The following is a 21792-nucleotide window of genomic DNA, read 5'->3' on the forward strand; positions in this document are numbered from 1 at the left end:
CCATCTCTATATCAATAAAACAATAACATATGTGGCTGCCAGCCGAAGCAGGACGTTTTGGCGACGCCGTTTTGGCCCCGCCGTTTTGGCGCGAAGGTCGTTTTGGCGCAAGCCGTTTTGGCGACGGTACGTTTTGGCGCGAAATACATTATGTACGTTTATTGCATTATTTCTTTTAAAAGAATTATTCGTATCTATGTTTTGCATTAGCATTTGTGTAAAGACATATTTTTCAGGTACTAAATGTAAATGTGTGTTTGTTTTTTGCATCATTTTCTTTAATAAACATTTTGGCTTGTGTATGTGTGTTTATTAAGAGGCACACTTTTATTTTCAAATAAGGTTTTTAAGATATTTCTTTAAAATTAAAAACGAAATTCGCGTGAGAGAGGGGAGGGGTGGAGGAAAGAGTATATACAAGGAGTGAAATGTGAGCAGAAGAGAGGGGGCGGGATAGGTGTCACATGTAATGACCATTTCCAAGGAGATGATCGCCAGACGCATGACGCCAACGACCAGTGCTCGGTGCTGGTCTTGTCTTCATTTGTTTAACTCTACCTGCGTCAATACGAGATGTGTCACCCAAATCACCCCTACCCAATTTCTAAAAATATATCTTTTCACGTTAGAGTTTGTACTGACCACATTCCGTGTCTTGATCTTTACTATGTGTGGAGTTATTGTCGTCATTCAGCATAATAGAGCTTTAGATGTTAACATGGTATTTGTTATATTAAAGTGTGACACTTAGCTAGTTCGTATATTACACTAATGTCAAATAAAAAAAAATCTTTTGGAAAGAAATCCAAAAATTGTCATCCAGTGCGATTAGCAGAACTCACATATAGCATGTCATTACCATTCAGGAATCTGACTTATTATAGGCCTATAGTCATGAAATAAGAAAAACCTTTATAATTAAAAAAAACAAACAATTCACTGAACGGTGTTAGAATTCATACTATACATACAATATTATGGTAGAGTAAAATAAACATTGTTATAAAAGCTAGGTACTTATTAAATTATCGTCAAATGATATCTCGTGCCAAAACGTCCCGTCGCCAAAACGGCGTCGCCAAAATGTCACGTACCAGCAGTATTAACATTGGCTGAGGACATAACTACATCCTTTTCCATTGTGCCAAGTTCATGGAAGACGATAATCTATCATAAACATAAACAAACTTACGTCATATTGATTATATTGTCTTCTGCATTAGTAGCGATTGACTCCTAGGTGGAGAAAAGCTTAGTGACCTATTCGGAAGTGAAAAGAGTCTAGCTAGTCATGCTTCTATTTTTAGCCACTGGATCACTCGGAAACCAATGTATTTTTTTTTGTCACCAGACTTGAGAAGATCTGATTGTGCTCCACTATGCTAACGTAAATACGTCAAGCTATTCCATGTTTTAATTGATTTAGTAGGCGCTAGGTGCTCTCGAAAGAGGAATAGCAGATATTAGTTTTGTTCGTTCCGTCCGTCCGTCCGTCTATCCGTCCCATTTATATGACAAAAACCAGAAAACTTGAAAATCCGATATCATGATATTTTAGATCTTTTAAAATTCTTCAGCATTAATTTTTTTTTTCCCTGAAAATGAAAAGTTTAATTTTTAAAAATTGACTATGCAGGCATCCTGTGGTATCATGTCGTCAGTCTGACTAACTAATATTGGCAGCACTTTCGTCTCTTCTTTTTTGTATTTGCGGTTGTAGTTGGTAATAGTTTTTAATTCATAGTTTCTGCTATTCATGTTAAAAATATTGAAACCTGTCTTTTAACATGCCATAGTAAACAACTTTGGAAGCCGATTCCTAGTTTATGTTTCAAACTGTCTTCGTAACCTAGTTTTATCTAGATATAATGATAAAAGACTTGTTGGGTTTTATTTAGATATAATGATAAAAGACTTGTTGGGTTTTATTTAGATATAATGATAAAAGACTTGTTGGGTTTTATTTTTTGTTTAGGCATAAGATTTTCGTTTTAAATCTCATTACTAGCTTTGATATTGTTCGCTGTGGTTGCACACTGGTAACTTTCTATTGTAACGACTGACATATTCTTTATGACGTTAAAGATAAATTCTTTATATACATGCTTTAAAGTGTAAATCATAAAAAATTGTCATATTGCTGTAATAATAAAATCAAATTTGTCATTACATTTATTACCAAAGTTGTTTATTTCATGTCGTTTTCGTTCGTATTCGTCTGAAGTATCTACATCTAATATATTGAATGTTTCTGAGTATAATGAAAAACAAAGAATTCAATATTGTACGTAGCACGAAGACCCGTCTGTGATCTACTTATTTTGACAAACTGTTGTATTAACTTCATAATGTTGAATGTAATCCAAATCAAGACCAATAATAACACTAAAATTCATTTTTTTATTATCATAATTGAACTTGTGCTCGAAGACAAGCCTTATTTTTTTTTTAATTAAAAGCAGCAACCAACAACCTCCCACACTGAGAACAAACACAACACATAGAGAAATTAATTGAGTGACTAGATACAGACGTCTTGATCATCTTCACATTCCCTAGTCAATAAGTAGCGATGATACAGTCTTAACTCTTTCTCTCCTAAATGACGATACCAACGTTGATTTTACCAGAATGTGGTAAATAATTACGGAGAGAAAGAGTTAAAGTAAGGAGCAATCAACCATATGTAATATTAATAGCATTTATTTTTATTTCCCGCTCTAATTAAGACTGTTTTCATAAATAGTGTCTCCGGTGTACAAAAAATGAAAATATTGATGATCCATCCATTTTAAAAAGCATATAATAATTTTGTGAACTTTTTAAATAGGAGAGCGGTTGTACAAATAGTTGTGTATGTAACGGGCTTGTTGTGTATAGTTGAAGAATGCTGGGTTCGTGTGTCAAATTAACACGTGACAAACATAGATATTACAGATTGACTTAAATCCACTTTAACAGACAAAATATAACGTTTATTTCATAATAATAATGCACTTCTTGGTAAAGACATAATCCAATAAGAAATATGATCACATCCGCATTACAGAGGTATCAAATATATCCAACATGATAAGTTCTCCAGAATAGACTACAAGACTACGTCCGCATCACAGCGGGTAACACTAAACAATAATAATATGTATCCAGCTCCAAATACGAAATAGCTATCAAAATACGTGTATTGTCTTACTGACTTCAAGTGACTACTCTCAACTTAACTCAAGTTCCTACTGTCCGCAACGGACCAAAAATACTACTGACTTCGACTGCTTAAAAGTAACTGCTCTCTCCAAGTGACCAAGAGATTCTACCGACCGTCAGTGACCACCTTGTCGACTCTTTAGGTTAATACTGACCAAGTGTCGATTTAGTCATTCTTAATTCCTGTTGCTATAGAAGGAGTTTCACCCTCATGACCCGAGATGAACATATAATAGGCTATGTCAACCGAGACTGTGACAGTGTACAATTTGGACTTGATATGAGAATGGGTATGGGAGAATGAACACACATTGTTCTAGACAGACGGACTGAGTTGATATAGGTTTTGTAAAAAAAATGTCTGTACATTGTAAGTTGTTGTCTGTCCCGTTATCTATTGTTGTGGGTTGTTTAGTAAATACTGATTACAGATGTCTGAGATGTAGATTTAGGTCTAGATGGAGTTCGTTCAACCCAACAACATACAACGATTTGTATAAAATACTTAAGAAAACTGTATGAATATTAATACATAACTTTAATCCAATATGAAAGGGGCACAGTCCAAATGTCGACAGTTACTACAAAAGAAGGTCTCGCCATTAACTAAGAGGAGTGAGTCGTTGTTGATCGTTCCGTTAAAATCCATCCCATAATTCCTTATTTTGTTAATTCCCATAATTCCTATGTCCGTCTAAAATAGTCTAATTATAATCTCGTCAAATTCCCAGTAAAGTCTATCACACTTTCTATCTTATCATCTTTCATTTAATTCTGTATTTATCAACCAATCTCTGCGTCCCTGTTTATTTTACTCTCTCTCTCTTGAGTTTTAACTCAGAATTTCTCATTGTTTAACTTTCACTCTATATCATTGGCTTTCTTTTTTCTTCCAGACGTCTTTCTATTTTCTTCTCTTCTCTCTCTCTCCATCTCTTTCTCTCTCTCTTTCTCTTTCTCTCTGTGCATGCGTGTCTAGGGGTTAACCTCTTTGAAACATACCTTTACTTTACAAGTTATTGTTTAGGTCTACATTAACCTAGTATTCTGTCATAACCACAAAAGTTCTACCTGAAAAGCAAATAAGAAACGAAGACAAGAGAGCGTCAATAAAATAGCGCGGATTATTAATCATATGTGTAATAAGTATCAACTTTTATTGAGTGAAATTCCTAAGCAAGATTTTTTGGTGAGGCCTCTACTTTCTTTATTCACACTGGTTCAGGTTGATTGAGTTTATTTATACAGGTCTCTGCGGTACCTGCACTCATTGATCCTTGTGCTTTACCTCTATGGTGATATGCACTACTGCCATCTAAGTCGAGTATGTTCGACTCTTTGGGAAACTGTTGGAGCTAAGACCAACTCTTGCTCTTGTTAGTTAAGAAGGCAGTAAGCACAGTATTCCCGGCGACCTGATGTTTCTCTTGTGCATTCCATGTTGGACAAAGTCTCTGGCGTAAAGTGCTAATTTAAAATCTTGCAGATAATAATTCTAAATCTGACCAGGTATTTCGGATTACTTTACGTCAATCCGCTTTCATTATGACAAGTGATGATAAAGGTATACGCATGCTTGTCAAGGTGATATACAACGGCTGTTAAGTCTTGTTTCCGTAATTAGTTGAATACTTGTTTATTCATCGACTGTTTCGGTAATTGGTTGTTTCCTCTTTCCTTCTTAATGGGCCAAACTAAATGTAAACAGGAACACATTGTTTAGGGAAGTGAATATTTGAAAAAAAATGCTAATTATGATTCATATCCTCTTGAAATTATTTAATAATAATGATAATTTAATTTATAAAACGCTGTTAGAAAACTTACTCAAAACGCTACAACAAACTAATCTAACAAAGTTTTCAACACATTGGTTTTAATTTTCTCTTTGAATATAGTAAAGCATGTAGTTTTCTGAGCTCAATTGGGGGGGAGGGGCGAGTTCCTAGCATTTGGTTCATGCGCTAAAAATCCCGAGAACTATACATTTAACTGAAAAACGCGACTCAAGAATGTTTTGAGTCAATAGAGTGCAAGTTCTCTCTTTGGGATATATGGGCTGATTAATACACTAAGGCATCATGATATTCTTTTGTTGTAGATGCACTGATGTGGATGCACACACATGCACGAACTGTTTCAAACTCTGCCGCTCCAGAATCCGCTTGATCAGTCACACCAGATTCTACCACGTCTCAAGACGTAACCAAAGCCAATGATGCACCTGTGCGCTTCCATTGTCTTCCCAGACATAAGGAGCCATATATATATATATACATACTTTATATATATATATATAAAGCGTTAAAAATATTTTGCTGCAACAAAATTGCTGCGACAGTTAAAATATTTGACATCAATTCTGATTCAGTTGTCTGCAACATCTAACAATAAAAATAGGATATATATATATTTTTTTTTTACATTTTGCAAAAGAAAATGGGTTTTAGCTTTAGAGAAATTGTATTGATTATTTTTATTTTTTTTTAACAGCAAAATGTTTTGTATCTATTTTCTTAAAGAAAGAAAAGAATGATATCAAGCAGAAACGTTTGCTGGATGCGTGTGGCTTGCATCATCACAGGATTTATTGGGGTTTCCATGTGTGCTGAACTACAGTTACGTATGAGTACTTTCCAACTCTTAGTAAACATAGGTGACGTCAACAATGTCTGGTCTAGGTAGGAATTTCTGAGCGTAAAATATTTAAAACATGTATAGTCATAAACTTGTCATAATGAAAGCTGATTGACGTAAATTATTCCAAAATACCTGGTCAGATTTCTATTACTATTATTATATTTTTAGGTTAATCACTTTTCAATTGTTTATCATTTAATACTTGTGAATTATGAGAACTTACAAATAAAAATATTTTTTAAAAAGCACACAAAAGAGGCAAGAGGGCACTTAAAAGAGGCATATAATGCCCAAAAAAGATGCAAAGAAAAGAGGCCTAAGACCCAAGGATTCCTATGATGATAAAGCTAAAATTGAATAGCGCAAATTCTGAGGTTTCCTATAAAAAAAAATAGAACAGATGATATTAAGGTCATCTGTTTCTTTGGCCAACGGATAAGGAGCAGGGTGTCGTGTGGCTATCACAAAGATCAACCGCCTTTACTTTAAAGCTAGGTACCCATTAGAGTTGGGTGGAATCAAGGGGCGCTCTAAAAAATCCCGAAGTTCGAAACCCCAGTCATCACCAAGTTTTAAATCAGGACCACTGTTTCTGTAAAATATACTACTATTACAGAAATGATACTACTTAAAATAGTCATAGTTGTAAGTTATTACTATCACTGTACCATTATCCATAATTTGAAAACAAAAATACCTCATCATTATCCATAAAAATAACTTACACTGGAAGTTGGGAATTTTTTCTAGATTTGAGATGAACGATGTCATTACAGACACGTTTTACTTACTGCATGATTTGTTTCATTAATATTTTAACAAATTAGTTTGGAAGTTGTAAGACATGTACATATTCGGTCTGGAAGTAAGTTTAGCTCAAAGCGAATGTTTTGTCAGGCGTAGATGGTACCTGAATAGAAATTGCATTCATTTCAAGAAATTCCAATTTGTCTTCACATCTTTCAAGACGTACACTGAGTGATTCATTCTCGATGTCCACGGAATGATTCATTCTCGATGTCCACGGAGTGATTCATTCTCGATGTCCACGGAATGATTCATTCTCGATGTCCACGGAGTGATTCATTCTCGATGTCCACGGAATGATTCATTCTCGATGTCCACGGAGTGATTCATTCTCGATGTCCACGGAGTGATTCATTTTCGATGTCCACGGAGTGATTCATTCTCGATGTCCAAGGAGTGATTCATTTTCTATGTCCGCGGATTGATTCATTCTCGATGTCCAAGGAGTGATTCATTCTCGATGTCTAAGGAGTGATTCATTCTGGCCAGAAAGAAACAAACGTTAACCAAGGTTCTTCTCAGAAAGTCTTTCCACTTTTAACTCTCTTGTTCCATTCAGTCTTGAGCTTTGGTGTCCGTGCCGGTCTTTACTAGCAGTTCCATAGATTAAGTTCTCTAGAATAAGTTCCTTAGATTAAGTTCCAATATGAAAACTTCGCATGAATTAACTTTTTTAGTTTAACTCATCTTTTTATAGGTTAACTTTTCACAGGACATTTCATGTGTTAAATTTTAATAGGTTGGCGTTTCATGGGTTAGCTTTTACCTTTTTAAAGGTTACATATTCCTAGTTTGACCTTTCATACATTATCGTTTTCATTGGTTATCCTTCACTTTTTTTAGGGTTTCGTTTTATATATTACCTTTTCATAGGTTACCTTTTCATAGGTTTACTTTCCATAGGTTAGTTACCTTTTTATAGGTTACTTTTTCACAGGTTACCTTTTCATAGGTTAGTTACCTTTTTATAGGTTACCTTTGCCTAGGTTACCTTTCCAAAGGTTATCTTATCATAAGTTAACTTTTCAAAGGTTAGTTACCTTTTCATAGGTTACCTTTTCATAGGTTACCTTTTCATAGGTTAACTTTTCATAGGTTAACTTTTCATAGGTTAGTTTTCAAAGGCTCAATTTTACTAAAGGCGGATAAAAATTGGCCTTTTCTTTTTTGATGTGTTATTATAGCTCCTACTCACCACCCTTGCGCTGCGCCACTTGTCATTATAATCTTAAACATAAGTGTTATTTTTTATAGATAGCTGTAGCATATAAGATTTTTTTAAATTTGTAAATTAGTCGAAAAGTTATAATTTAATAAGAAATATGTCAGTATTGTTACGTATTTCTGAATTTTCTGGCTAGATGTATTAGTTGGCACACAAATAAAAACACAGCAAAGAACTTGACGACTAAACTTTTAGTTTCATATAACTTTAATGACTATTAACTCTAACAATTCGTTACTGTAACATGTAGCGTAGAAGACTGTACAATATCTGTCAGTTTACAGTTAGCTATACTTAATTGCAATTCATCTCTTCACTTCGTTGCAATTCATCTCTTCTCAACTTTCCTCGAGCCGTATTCCACAGAACAGACCAACGACACACTTCCCAGTGTCGCTCCAGGTCTCCCAAAGCTGAACCAAGTCGTACTCAAGTCTACCGAATCAGAGCCGCACACGTCTTACATCGACTGTATCGACTGTAACGGCTCAAGTCCACTGTAGTTCGCTGTATAGACTTTAACGACAGTAGTCCACTCCAGTTAACTCTACCCTAGTTAACTTGCACCGAGTCGTACACATTTCTCTTCCACAGAGCCGCACACGTCTTACATAGTCTGTATCGACTGTAACGGCTCACTCACGACTCCATACGACTGACTTTAACATTAACTCTCTGGCTTATATAGAGTCCCTAATCGCTTGTCCAAAGTTGCACAAACACGGCTAGTATCCTCTGAAATAACACGTGAGGAAACGTCACATCCTGTCTTTATTTATACACGTAGATTCCAGAAAACACTCGCTGCAGTGTCATCAAGTCGGGGCCACACGTAGTGACCTTTATCTGTCACTGTTCATTAGTAACTGTCCCCCTACTTAGATCTGTTCGTCCCCTGGAACAACACGTGTGGACACGTCACATCCTGTCTTTGTTTATACATGTAGATTCCAGGGAACACTAGCTGCTGTGTCATCTCGCCGGGGTCATACGTTGACCTCTACCTATCACTGTTCATTTGTAACAGTATGATGAAATAAATGGAAAATCGCTTTTTCAATGATGTCATTGATGCACGAGCACTTTTCATCAACAAACCAGTAATACAATCACCAATAGACATATTGAGGAAACAGGCTTCATATGGGAATTACGTGTGCTCAAACTTTGCAACCTCCTCCGAATACCGCTAACTCAGGCCACTTCCATTACGTCATATGAGAGATCATTCTCAAAGCTCAAGTTCATCAAAAACTATCTCAGGAGCACAATGACGCAAGAAAAGCTTATCATGGCTTTATTGTCAGTGAAGTCAAAAATACTAGAAAGTATCGATGTAGATGTTGTTATAGATGTCTTTGCTGCACAGAATGCACTACGTGAAGCGATATCAATTGAGAGTTGTCACTTGTGCATTATTGAACTAATAAACAACGGCAATATTCATTAAAAGAGTCTTCATGATTATTTTTTTGTTAAGTTTACTGATATACTGAACCAATTTGATTTTGGGCTTATATATATTTGCGTACATTATCTCATGTCATATGTCGAATGTCAAAATGCAAGGGGCCCCCAAGAGGTCAATCCCCCCGGGCCCCCAAATGCCTAGTTACGCCCCTGGCAAGAGATGCGTTTGAGGTAAAGCAACCGAAGGTCAGCTGAAGGACTAAGAAAATCACGACTTTCGACAGATGACTTAACGCAAGCTAAAAGACAAGAGTTAAATGAGAGCCTTAGTTATAAGTAATCGAAGGCATCATTGCAACTCACTCCTGTTATCAGATCGTCTGCTTTATCTCCCTGTAACATCTCCCGTTAAATAAGGAAGTTTAAATTTTCGCAAGTAAATAAAACAGTAAATCATTTTTTAAAATATATTTTTACATTTATAAGTGGGATTCGTGGTCAAGAGTTTAAGCACGCTTGAACTTGATTGGCTTGGCTACCTGTGTAGAGGGCTCGAGGTTCGACACCCGACTTGAGCAGAGTTGTGTTTACTGGGCGCCGAAAGGCAGCACGGAAAAACTCCTCGCAAATACCCCCTTCCCCCCACTGATCCACTAATAAGATTGGACAATAGCTAGCTCTGAGCATACTTATAAGCATGAAAGTAGCGCTATATAAAAGCAATGGTTGAGTTTTAGTATATTCTGAAACAATTCATGTTTTCTTGTTACAAACACTATTAGACAAGAACAGCGCACTAGTGGATCCAGAACTGATGACTAGGAAGGGAGCGATTTTTTTTTTACCAAACCCTAAAGCTAGTAAATCCTAACTCTAAGTATAGAAAATATATATTGTTTATTATATATATTATCGGTAAAGTGGGCTAGGCCATAGCCATAACCACCTTCCCCCATCTACACACTCACACATCGAATCTGCCATTGGATCAGGGATGGCAAGTCTTACTGTCTTCTAAACCTCACTTACAAATGCCACGATTTGATTCGTCGGCAGAAGAACGAAAATAAAGTCGAATGGAATTGGGTCTTTAAGTGACTCCAAGGCTTCATGATGTAATGTGCACAGTAGTTTGAAAAAGGACCAGATAGCATCACGTTACGGGTGTGACAGGGCCGCAAGACGTAGTTTGCACATCGTCTGCATCTCTACCTGAGCTTAGTTGTGTTCGACTTATCTTCTTCTTATCTTATATATTACAGAGAGAAGTAAAAAAAAAAGTAAAGTTTCCCCTTTCAGACCTTGCGATCTATGGGGCAGATGATGTTAAGGTCATCTGTTTCTTAGGCCAACGGTTAACGAACAGGGTGTTATGTAGCCAGCACAACGACCAAATGCCTTTACTTTCCCCAACTAAAGTCAGGTACCCATTAGAGTTGGGTGGACTCAGGGCGCCCTAAAAATTCCGAAATTGTAAATCCAAGTCTTCACCTGGATTCGAACCCAGGAGCTCAGGTTGGGAAGCCAAGCGCTTAACCACTCGACCACCGCGCTCCCCTCTATATTACAGACGTTACTTCAAAAATGAATATAATTACGTCCTAAGCATTTCATGTGTCAATCTAGTCCTGCATGTTAATAAACTCTTCTACGTCGTTGCATTTCCTGGCTGATTCAGGCAACCCATTCCATTCTCTATTGGCTTTAGGGAAGAAGGAGCACTAGTATGAATTTGTTCTAACGTATGGAATAAGAAATGTGCCTCTGTCTTTGTGTCTTTCTGAGTATTTCATTAGCTTTTGTTTTTCTATTTGTAAATTATGGTTTAATGTGTCCTATAGCTACCTTACTTCTTATATTTTTGTCCCTAAGTGTCTCAAAGTTTAGTGATTTTACTTTAGGTGTTACTCTAATCAAATTTGAGTATTCGTTTGTTATAAATGTCACCGTTCTTTTGTTGTATTTGTTCTAGTTTCTTTATGTTTTCTTAAGTTGTTTTCTAAGCGCCAGATACACCGTCCATTCCCCAATCTCTATGTCCTCAAAATAGTTTGAATCATAACGCCCTGGATAAGCCAAAGTAGCAAGCCAAACATGTGAGTAGCCGGAGGGGGGGTTCCTTGGGGTTTCAGCCCCCTCCCCCCCCCTACGGAATGAAATCCCCACCCTCAGGGGGAATATGGAATTCTGTGACTGATTTCTTGTTTTGATTTTGTTTATTTTAGATGAGATTTTATGTTAAACCATCACTTGCCCCTGTGCAGGCAAGGGAGTTTTCAGTTTAAAATCCCCCCTCAATGTGGTTTTGATGTTAAAACTTCCTCTTATATAAAAATGATTGCAAACAACAATCACCGAATAACATGAGTGTAGCCAAAAGGAATTGGAGTTTGAAACCCCTTACAATTTTTATTTTTTTGACAATACCTGCTATTCAATTTTAAGATTAAGGATACAGCAGTCACCTTCGATGAAGTCCAGTAGGGAATCGGCGCCGATAGGCGCCGTTCATCCCGTTGGTAGTTAGAAAGGTTTTTATCCAACCACCAGGCCTGGACATTGGGATTCTTCATCCCATGTCCTGTCTGAGGGCACCCAACGGTAGACGGCCATATCGATTGACTGGCCAGACCGGGCCGTGCGGCGTACACAGCGCACCGTCCCCGATGCTTCGTCACCCGCTATAAGTGTCAAGGACAGTGCTAACTGCGGGGAGCTTGTCTCATATTCCTATAATGTAACCGCAACTGTCCGGTGCGAGGGTCGCCAATCCAGCAATCCGGAACTGATGACGACACCCTTTGTGGAACGGCGTGACGGACTTTTTGGACTGGGTTGTAGGTTACTTGTTCCATCCCCACCCCGAGTGAGATAAAAAAAAAAAAAAAAGCTCACCCAGGGAGACCTACTAGAAGGCCTGGTTCGCTACTCGTTCTTTGACTATCCAGTTCCATCCCTGGACGTTTCCACCGGAGGGCCACGCTGAGGTGACGGGTAGCTGGAGTTTCCTCCGGACAGCAGTCACCAGATTCTATGAGAACAATGGAAAGTGACATAAGCCGAAAGAAAACTAACGATTGATCTTGCTGTATCAACCAATGAAAGGGCCCATACTGCTGCTAACCTGACACTATTATCTTTTTTAACACGACCTACGCGAACTCATGTGCTAATAAGTCGTGCTTGTTAATTAAAGACTTTATCCCTGCTAAGTCCTGGACTGGTTCAGACAAGACGTTCCTTGCTAGAGTAGTACTGGGGAAGAAGAACTTGTACGAATTTGTCCTAAAATATGGAATAAGAAATGTCCCTTTATCTTTGTGTCTTTACAGGTATAGGTGAGTATGACATCATTAGAACATTTCTCGGTGGACATTGTCATCTACAAAGTTTGATGTTTCCATTGTGTCAACCTTCATAGTCCTTCTAGAATGGGTCGTAGGTCATGTTTACAAGCGATGTAACACTAATTATATTGAAATAATTCATTAGTTTATATATATATATATATATATATATATATATATATATATATATATATATATATATATATATATATATATATATATATATTGTTATAGACTTTATTGGGAATTTGACGAGATTATAATTAGACTATTTTAGAGGGACCTAGGAATTATGGGAATTAACTAAATAAGGAATTATGGGATAGATTTTAACGGTAGTAGACATTAGTAAGATGACGAATGACTCACTCCTCTTAGTTAATGGCGAGACCTTCATCTGTAGTAACTGTCCACATTTGGACTGTGCCCCTTCATTTTCTGGATTAAACACGTATGTTAAGTATCTATCGTTTATCTTAAGTATATTTTACAAGTTGTTATATGTTGTTGGTTGAACGAACTCCATCTAGACCTAAATCTACATCCCAGACATCTATCTGTAATCTGTTTTACTAAACATCCACAACAATATATATATATTTTTTTCATATTTTTTTATTTTTTTTTTATCTACGTAGGCGTAAAGTAAATGTTTTATAAACAACAAATGACTGGCTGTAACTTCAGAGAGGCTATCACTGGATCAGATGGGATTAACTTCCTTAATGTTCTGTAAGTCGTTTAATAGTTGGGTTAGTGTTGGTCCACTTAATGTGCAAATGTGTTTCCGCCAAAGGTTTCAAAGTTTACTTTCTTCTTTTAGTGGTAAGTAATGTATACCAATGTTACTATGTTTCATTTTTTGAATGCTTAAGTTTTGGTTTAGACGTAGGTAAGCTGACCAATAAATGTAAATTGAAAGTGCTTTAAATTTTTTTTTTAAATAAACATTGACTAATAAAAATAAAAATCTTTAACGCTATTTGTTTAATGTGATCCGCATCCTGTTGAACTATTTCCTATCCAACTGTGTAACTAGCAGTTATCATCAGATAGAGACAGACATTCAAGACATCTAATTTAACGAAGGTATATTTACTCACGTGAGAACCTCTTCTTTAAAAGTTGTATTTTCAACAACATAAAAAAAAGTTGTGTTTTTTAGTCACAAGGTTAATGATTGATACATTTTTTTATTATTAAGAAATCGTTTTTTTGTAAATCTTCTTCCAGAAATGAGGACCGGGACCAATCTGGTGTCTATGATTTGTGTGGCTTGCATCATCACTGTGTGTAAAGAATGTATTGGAGAAGTGGTTTGTGCTAAAATGACACTGAATAGCGAGACATTTCAAGTTTTAGCGAAGAAGGAGGAGCTCGAGAATTTTGTGCCGAGGTATTACTTAACGTTAAGTACGTACAAATGGAAAACATTTTATTTTAAAAAAAGGCATAAATAAATGCAACAAGGTTAATACTGAAATGTAAATGAGATGCGAACAAATTTAACGGCATGTTATGAAATCAGAAAATGCGTAGAACCTGTTACTTCGACATGGCTCTATCCTCTACTAGTCTAAATTTAACCTTCTTACTCATTGCTAGAAAGCTAATACGAACTCACTCTGTCTGGACAAAAGTGTCTACACGTTATGTCACCAACACTCTATCTTCGGATCATGGTGAAATTTCGCACAATTATTTCTATTACCTGACAACATAAGAATCAATTTTTAAAAAATTCACCATTTAGTTAATAAACTATTAGCAATAAGTTGGTTTTTTTTTGTATCTCGAACAAGGGAAATAATCTGTACTTGACTATGATGTTATTATAAGCTGTATTGTTCATCCTTATATATTGTCGTCTGAGACTAAGGCTTAGTGAACACAAACAATACACTCTTCCATAAGCTCTATGCAAGTACAATGGTTACCGCGGTGGCTTCAGAAGCCTGTTCGAATTCAGGTCAGTCCCTTTCAATACATTTACAAAGTGATCTACCTCCCCCACCCCACCCACCACTTTTCATCTGGTCCAGATAAGTGATAAGATCATAGCGTATTGAGAAAGATAAAAGCATGAAATCGCGCTAAACGCAAACAATTGGTAGAAAAATATTTCAAATTGCACAGATTTATTATTGTTAGTCTAGATCTATTTCAAATTTAATGACATGACTGATCCAAACTAATTAATACATTTAAAATATAAGCTTTGTTTTTGTAGTTAGGTTTTATTAGCAATAGCGCTAGCAAGGCAACCGTTATAGAAGTCCTGATCGCTGACCTGTGGGCAGGTCTGCACGACATGACACCGAGCTCTTGGTCTAAACTGCCCACAGGTTGTGACGTAGCAGGTCAGTGTTGAGGCCTTTTATGACGAATGGTCTCGCTTCGCGAAAGTTCCTCTGTAAGACTTTGCGATCGGTAGGACAGATAATGCAAAGGTCTTCTGTTTCTGGGGTCTGGTGGCTGAGTTATAAAACTCTTGACTTCTGAACAGAGTGGTCTCGACTTCAAATAATTGTGAATGCTGGGTTTTGAATTTCGGGATTGTAAGGGCGCCTTGAGTCCACCCTACCCAATAAGTACCTGCCAATAGTTGTGGTAAAGTAAATGTGGTTTGTCGCTATGATTGCCACATGACACCCTCGTAAATTTTGTGAATCAGAAAAAAACGTACGCATGTCGAGGTAGAGGCGTAATGAAGGGGGATAGGAGGCCTCGATGCCCAGTGCGCCAGCCTCAGGGGGGGCGCCACCCTTAGGTGCCAAAAAATATTCTTTATTTAGTTAGGTAATATGTTCTAAGGTTATTTGTGTTATATTATTATTGAATACTTTTTATTTACAAGCGTGGAAAATGGGGTGGGGGCGCTAATAGAGTTCTTTGCCCCTAGCGCACGTTTTGCTCGAAACGCCTCTGTGTCGAGGGTACAAAGTTTATATTATCGAGCGAACGGCCCTACCTCGAGCACAAATCAGCTCTTTAAGTAGACAAAGTGCTAGGACCTGAATAAAGTTTTCTTTAGCAAGGTTACCAGATTTTCGTTAAGGCAAGGGACATTTTCTCGGCTCGAATAATACCACATTAAGATCAGCGGCCACAGTCAAGAAACAAATTAAAAGAACATTTGAACAGAAGCGTAGTGAGGGGGGAAAATGAGGTATTATGCGCCGGGCGCAACACTCAAGTAGACGCAATATACAAAAAGGCGCAAAAAAATTATTGTAGATATTTCAGTTAGATAATAAATAATAATATATAATATAATAATATATAATAATAAATAATTTGTTCAATAATCTAAGGGGATAAAACCCTACACATTTAGTCATATCTTAATAATGAATGATTAATTAACCCGTTTTTGTATGATTAATTGATTTTTTTAAACTGGAATTGTGTTTTGTCTATGCCAATGACTAATTGTGCATAGTTTCAACTTGATCTGTGAATGGGTGTGGAAGAAAACTTTATTACCAGAAGGACAGACAGATAGACAGACAGACAGAATTAGATATAAGCTTTCCAAAAATCATCAAATTTTTTATTCACAGATATCACAATTGTATAGCAACGGAAACCTCTTCAATGAATGAAGTTTATTTAAAATTTATGGTAACGTTGGAGGATCATCATAAATTCACAACGTACAATATTTTTAATAGTGCTAATATTCAATTTGACATTAATCCCAAATTTCAATGTGATTTGCAAAAATGTGTAAATACTATAACTTTAAGTATGGAATGTTCTCGAATAGGAAATATTCTTTGTCGTCTGCTGATTTTTGAAGTCATGAATGAATTAGAAACAACGTTGAAGCACGCTGGCAGTCATCTCAATTGTTCCTCGTTGTCTGACTGTAACTGCAACGCAACATTGTTTCTTAATTCAGGTACAACTACAACTACAACTACAACTAATTTCACACAACATATACAATCATCCGCTCAGTCAAACTACGGCACATCTACAGTATTTGAAAATCAACAAAAGTTGAACAAAAGTCTTTCAGTGAATAGCACACACTCGACAAATACAAATGCGATCATAATCGTTGTCGTGGTTTGTACGTCTATCATTTGCATTGCTGTTCTAGCGGTTTACTATTTTTATACTAAGAATACTTCAAGAAGAAAAACTGCTCAAAACGGATATGATTTAACAATGAACGAAAACAAGAATAACATCCCTACAATTGATATAGCTCAGTCCAATACACAGGGTATAACTTATAATACTTCTGTCATCAGTGATATGGACGTGATTGACTATCATGTATGCCAACTAAAGACTAACAATTACATTAACTGTATGAGCACCGAAGACCGGATAGAAACTTCGAATTTCCAAACAAGATCTACCTCTATTTCTTCTACAAATATTTACACAAAAGACGGGACAGAGTATGCCAGACTTGGCGACAAAGTTAGATTAGATTTAAATGATTATGATTTTCTACTTTCCCAAAAGGCGTCTCTGAGCATGCAAAGTGCTACGGTCTGTACACAAAATGTAAAAACCTCTAATCCACCACTTGTAGATGATGGGGAAGATACTATTTCTCGGGGTAGCTATCCGTCAAGAAGTTCCTATATCCTGGGTAAGGATGTTCAGGACTTAGTGCTAGATGCTCCAACAAATCCTTATACCTTGGCTAAGAATGTTTAAGTTTCAGTGATAAATACCCCAACAAATCCTTATGTCTTGTTTAAGAATTTTCAAGTTTCAGTGATAGATATTACAACACATCCTTATACCATGGCTAAGAATGTTCAAGTTTCAGTGATAAATGATTCAACAAATGAGTATTACCTGGCCTAGGATTTTCAAGTTTTAGAGATAGTTACTTGAATATACCTTGACCAATAATGTACAGGTTTTGGAGATACTCGAACAAATATTTATAGCCAGGCTAAACATTTTCTTATTTCAGTTATAGATTCTCTGACTTAAACTGAGGAAAGGATGCTCCATCACACCTTTATATCCTGACAAAGGATGCTCCATCACACCTTTATATCCTGACAAAGGATGCTCCATCACACCTTTATATCCTGACAAAGGATGCTCCATCACACCTTTATATCCTGACAAAGGATGCTCCATCACAACTTTATATCCTGACAAAGGATGCTCCATCACAACTTTATATCCTGACAAAGGATGTTCCATCACAACTTTATATCCTGACAAAGGATGCTCCATCACACCTTTATATTCTGACAAAGGATGCTCCATCACAACTTTATATCCTGACAAAGGATGCTTCATCACAACTTTATATCCTGACAAATGATGTTACATCACAACTTTATATCCTGACAAAGGATGCTCCATCACACCTTTATATCCTGACAAAGGATGCTCTATCACAACTTTATATCCTGACAAAGGATGCTCCATCACACCTTTATATCCTGACAAAGGATGCTCCATCACAACTTTATATCCTGACAAATGATGCTCCATCACAACTTTATATCCTGACAAATGATGCTCCATCACAACTTTATATCCTGACAAAAGATGCTCCATCACAACTTTATATCCCGACAAAGGATGCTCCATCACAACTTTATATCCTGACAAATGATGCTCCATCACAACTTTATATCCTGACAAAGGATGCTACATCACAACTTTATATCATGACAAAGGATGCTCAATCACACCTTTATATCCTGACAAAAGGATGCTACATCACAACTTTATATCCTGACCAAGGACTTTATATCCCGACAAAGGATGCTCCATCACAACTTTATATCCTGACAAATGATGCTCCATCACACCTTTATATCCTGACAAAAGGATGCTACATCACAACTTTATATCCTGACCAAGGATGCTCAGGGCACAACTTTATATCCCGACAAAGGATGCTCCATCACAACTTTATATCCTGACAAAGGATGCTACATCACAACTTTATATCCTGACAAAGGATGCTACATCACACCTTTATATCCTGACAAAGGATGCTCAGGGCACAACTTTATATCCTGACAAAGGATGCTACATCACAACTTTATATCCTGACCAAGGATGCTCAGGGTTCATAAAATGAAACTCCAACATACAGTTGCTCAGGATACCAAAGTTTTAATGAGAGAGATTTTAAGAAGTTCAGACACCTAGGTTTCAGTGAAACATAAGTTAAGGCTTGATATCTTTGTTAAAATATTTTAACCTTAAAAGGAATTTCATTATGACAACTTTGTTAGACTTTAACTATAAGCGTGTATTGTATTCAATAGTCATTCATTATTTCTGATCTGCGTTGTTTTTTCTTGTTGTTTTGTCAAAAAATAATCTTTTTGGAAAACCAAAGTTAAGGTAACATCAACATGGAATTAAAATATTTTTTAATTAGTGACTGTCATTGTTTGCCATTGATTGTTTTTGTATTTAAATATAAATAAAAAGGTTAAAAAAAATGTTCTAAACTGTTATAAACATTTTTTCAGTAGTCTTTGTACCTAAAATTTCCGAAATTCAAAATCCCAGTCTTCATTATGATTCAAATCCTGGATACCTGGTTGTGATGCCAAGTGCTCTACCACTCGGCCACCACGTCCCTTTCTCTATCTGTATACGTTATAGTTAAAAGTGAAGTTTGTATTGTTTCGACAGTATTCTAAATGTCTTCCTTGTTACTATATCTGACAACACTAAACTCAAAAGTAACAAGAAGGTAATTATCTCATAACGGTTTATGTAAAGATTTAGTCGTTTCTTTTCGTGGTACTTTTTGTATTTGTGGAGACATGTAAGTGTATGGTCTGGGACTAAGGTTAGTTGGAAGCAAATGTTGTCTCAGGAGTGGATCGTACTTGAATAGTAATTTCACAAACCCCGAAAATTGACCTAGATTCGGTCTTTGTCATTCTTCTTCAACTTGTTCGCGATGCCCATTAAGTGCCAGATTTTGCCATTTTAGAGCCTAAGGCATTTATTTGTAAGCTCTAGATCTAGATGAAACCAGCATATTGAACAATGGAGTAACAAAATGTGATCAAGAAGAAAGTAGGCGTGTAAAATTAAGCCGCTTCTCTTTGTTCGTATATGTAAAAGCGTTGATTTTATTAAGAAAACTTATCTTTAGTTTGATGCCACTTGATACCCCGTGCGGCCTGCACCACTCGCACATGGCTAGCTACGCCACTGCCCGCATAGAAATCGAAACCGTTTGACCAGTCTTGATAAAACTTGTTATAACTGTTTCTTAGATCATGGGGGAGACCGTAGTATATGTTTTATGAATCTACCACTACCGGAGGTCCCTTAATATATACAAAAATTACCTAACTGTATCTCTTTTAAAACTTTTTAACCAATCGGGCCATTTTCACAGTTCTTTATATTTGTGCGCTGAACCAGTAAACGCAATATCACACTCTGCTTTTAGTTTCTTGGCAAAATAAAAAACAAATTTGTGAAGGGAACATTCTCCTTGTTTGAGATAGATCTAAATTCAAACCAGTAGATCAGTAATACAAAACCTAAGGCCCGCAGGCCGCGGGTCATATCAGGCTAGTATTTTTATAAACAACAAATGACTGGCTCCAACTTCAGATAGGTTATCGCCGAATGTAAGGGGTTTATCTTCCTCGTTAGTGTTTCGTCAGTTAATAGTGTTTTTTCTTTACTTAGTCCTCTTAAAGTGTAAATGTGTTTCCGTTAAGAGTCTAAATGATTTCTTCCTTCGTGCTGGAGTAAGTATTATATACCAACGTTAATATGTTTCAATATTTAAATGTTTATATACTGCTTTAGACGTAGGTAAGCTGCAGAAATATGCAAATTTAAAGTGCTTTAATTTTTATTTAAATAAACATTGACTTATGAAAATAAATATCTAGATAACTTTAACGCTACAGATTTAACTCTTTCTCTCTGTAATTATTTTTTTCCACGTTTTGACGGAATTCTTCTTTTTGCTCATTAGGCCTACTATTACACTCCCCTGTTATGATTAAGCTTCAATAGCTTTGTCGCTTGTAATCAGAAAATGTTTTATTTGGACTAGAATTAAAGGGGAATGCATGCTCTTTTTATATAGATCTAACATAAAGTAAAGTTTGTAAACTTAAACATGAATTTAATTTAATGAGGTCAAATCAACGTTGGTATCGTCAATTAGGAGAGAAAGAGTTAATGTGATTCACATCCTGTTGAAATATTTCCTATCCAACTGTGTAACTAGCAGTTCATCAGATAGAGACAGACATTCAAGACATTCTATTTAACAAACGTACATTTACTCACGTGAGAACCTCTTGTTTAAAAGTTGTATTTTCAACAACCTAAAAAGTTGTGTCTTTTAGTCACAACGTTAATGATACATTTTTTTTTTACATTTTTTTAGAGATTTTTTTCGTAAATTTTCTTTCAGAAATGAGGACCGGGACCAATCTGGTGTCTATGATTTGTGTGGCTTGCATCATCACTGTGTGTAAAGAATGTATTGGAGAAGTGGTTTGTGCTAAAATGACACTGAATAGCGAGACATTTCAAGTTTTAGCGAAGAAGGAGGAGCTCGAGAATTTTGTGCCGACTTAACGTGAAATACGTACAAATGGAATACATTTTATTAAAAAAAACGCATAAATAAATGCAACAAGGTTTATACTGAAATGTAAATGAGATGCGAACAAATTAAACGGCATGTTATGAAATCAGAAAATGCGTAGAGCCTGCTACTTCGACATGGCTCTATCTTCTACTAGTCTAAATTTAACCTTCTTACTCATTGCTAGAAAGCTAATACGAACTTACTCAGCCTGGACAAAAGTTTGTACACGTTATGTCTCCAATACCATATTTTGGGATCATGATAATATTTCGCACAATTATTTCTTTTACCTGACAACATAAGAATCAATTTTAAAAAATTAATCATTTAGTTAATTAACTATTGGCAATAATTTATTTTTGTATCTTAAACAAGGGACATAATCTGTACTTGACTGACGATGTTATTATAAGCTAAATTTGTCCCCCTTAGATATTTTCGTCTGAGGCTTAGTGAACCCAAACATGAAATAGAAACAATAGATAACTATACAATCTTCCTTATTCATAGACTCTTCGCTAGTAGAATGGTTACCGTGTTGGCTTAAGAAGCCAGAGAAGGCTTTAGCCCAC

At 36.2% G+C, this 21792-nt stretch overlaps 2 protein-coding genes across 4 annotated transcripts; both read left to right on the forward strand.

Moving 5' to 3' along the window:
• Positions 1-13256: 13256 nt before the first annotated feature.
• On the forward strand, positions 13257-17389 carry LOC106051797 (uncharacterized). 3 transcript variants are annotated; one of them, XM_056004916.1, is made up of 3 exons: positions 13257-13365; positions 13867-14029; positions 16197-17389. In XM_056004916.1, exons 2-3 carry the CDS (start codon positions 13869-13871, stop codon positions 17311-17313), a joined length of 1278 nt encoding a protein of 425 aa, XP_055860891.1. In that variant the 5' UTR covers positions 13257-13365; positions 13867-13868; the 3' UTR covers positions 17314-17389. The 3 variants fall into 3 exon arrangements, with proteins under 3 accessions (XP_055860891.1, XP_055860889.1, XP_055860890.1); XM_056004914.1 differs by lacking the exon at positions 13257-13365 and adding an exon at positions 13392-13458; XM_056004915.1 differs by lacking the exon at positions 13257-13365 and adding an exon at positions 13536-13722.
• Positions 17390-17434: 45 nt separating this feature from the next.
• Positions 17435-21471, forward strand: LOC129921716 (uncharacterized). The gene is made up of 3 exons (XM_056004271.1): positions 17435-17450; positions 17605-20360; positions 21041-21471. The coding sequence occupies exons 1-2, from the start codon at positions 17435-17437 to the stop codon at positions 18549-18551; spliced, it is 963 nt and encodes a 320-aa protein (XP_055860246.1). The 3' UTR covers positions 18552-20360; positions 21041-21471.
• Positions 21472-21792: the final 321 nt, after the last annotated feature.

Source organism: Biomphalaria glabrata, chromosome 11, assembly GCF_947242115.1.
Source record: "Biomphalaria glabrata chromosome 11, xgBioGlab47.1, whole genome shotgun sequence".
Taxonomy (NCBI): domain Eukaryota; kingdom Metazoa; phylum Mollusca; class Gastropoda; family Planorbidae; genus Biomphalaria; species Biomphalaria glabrata.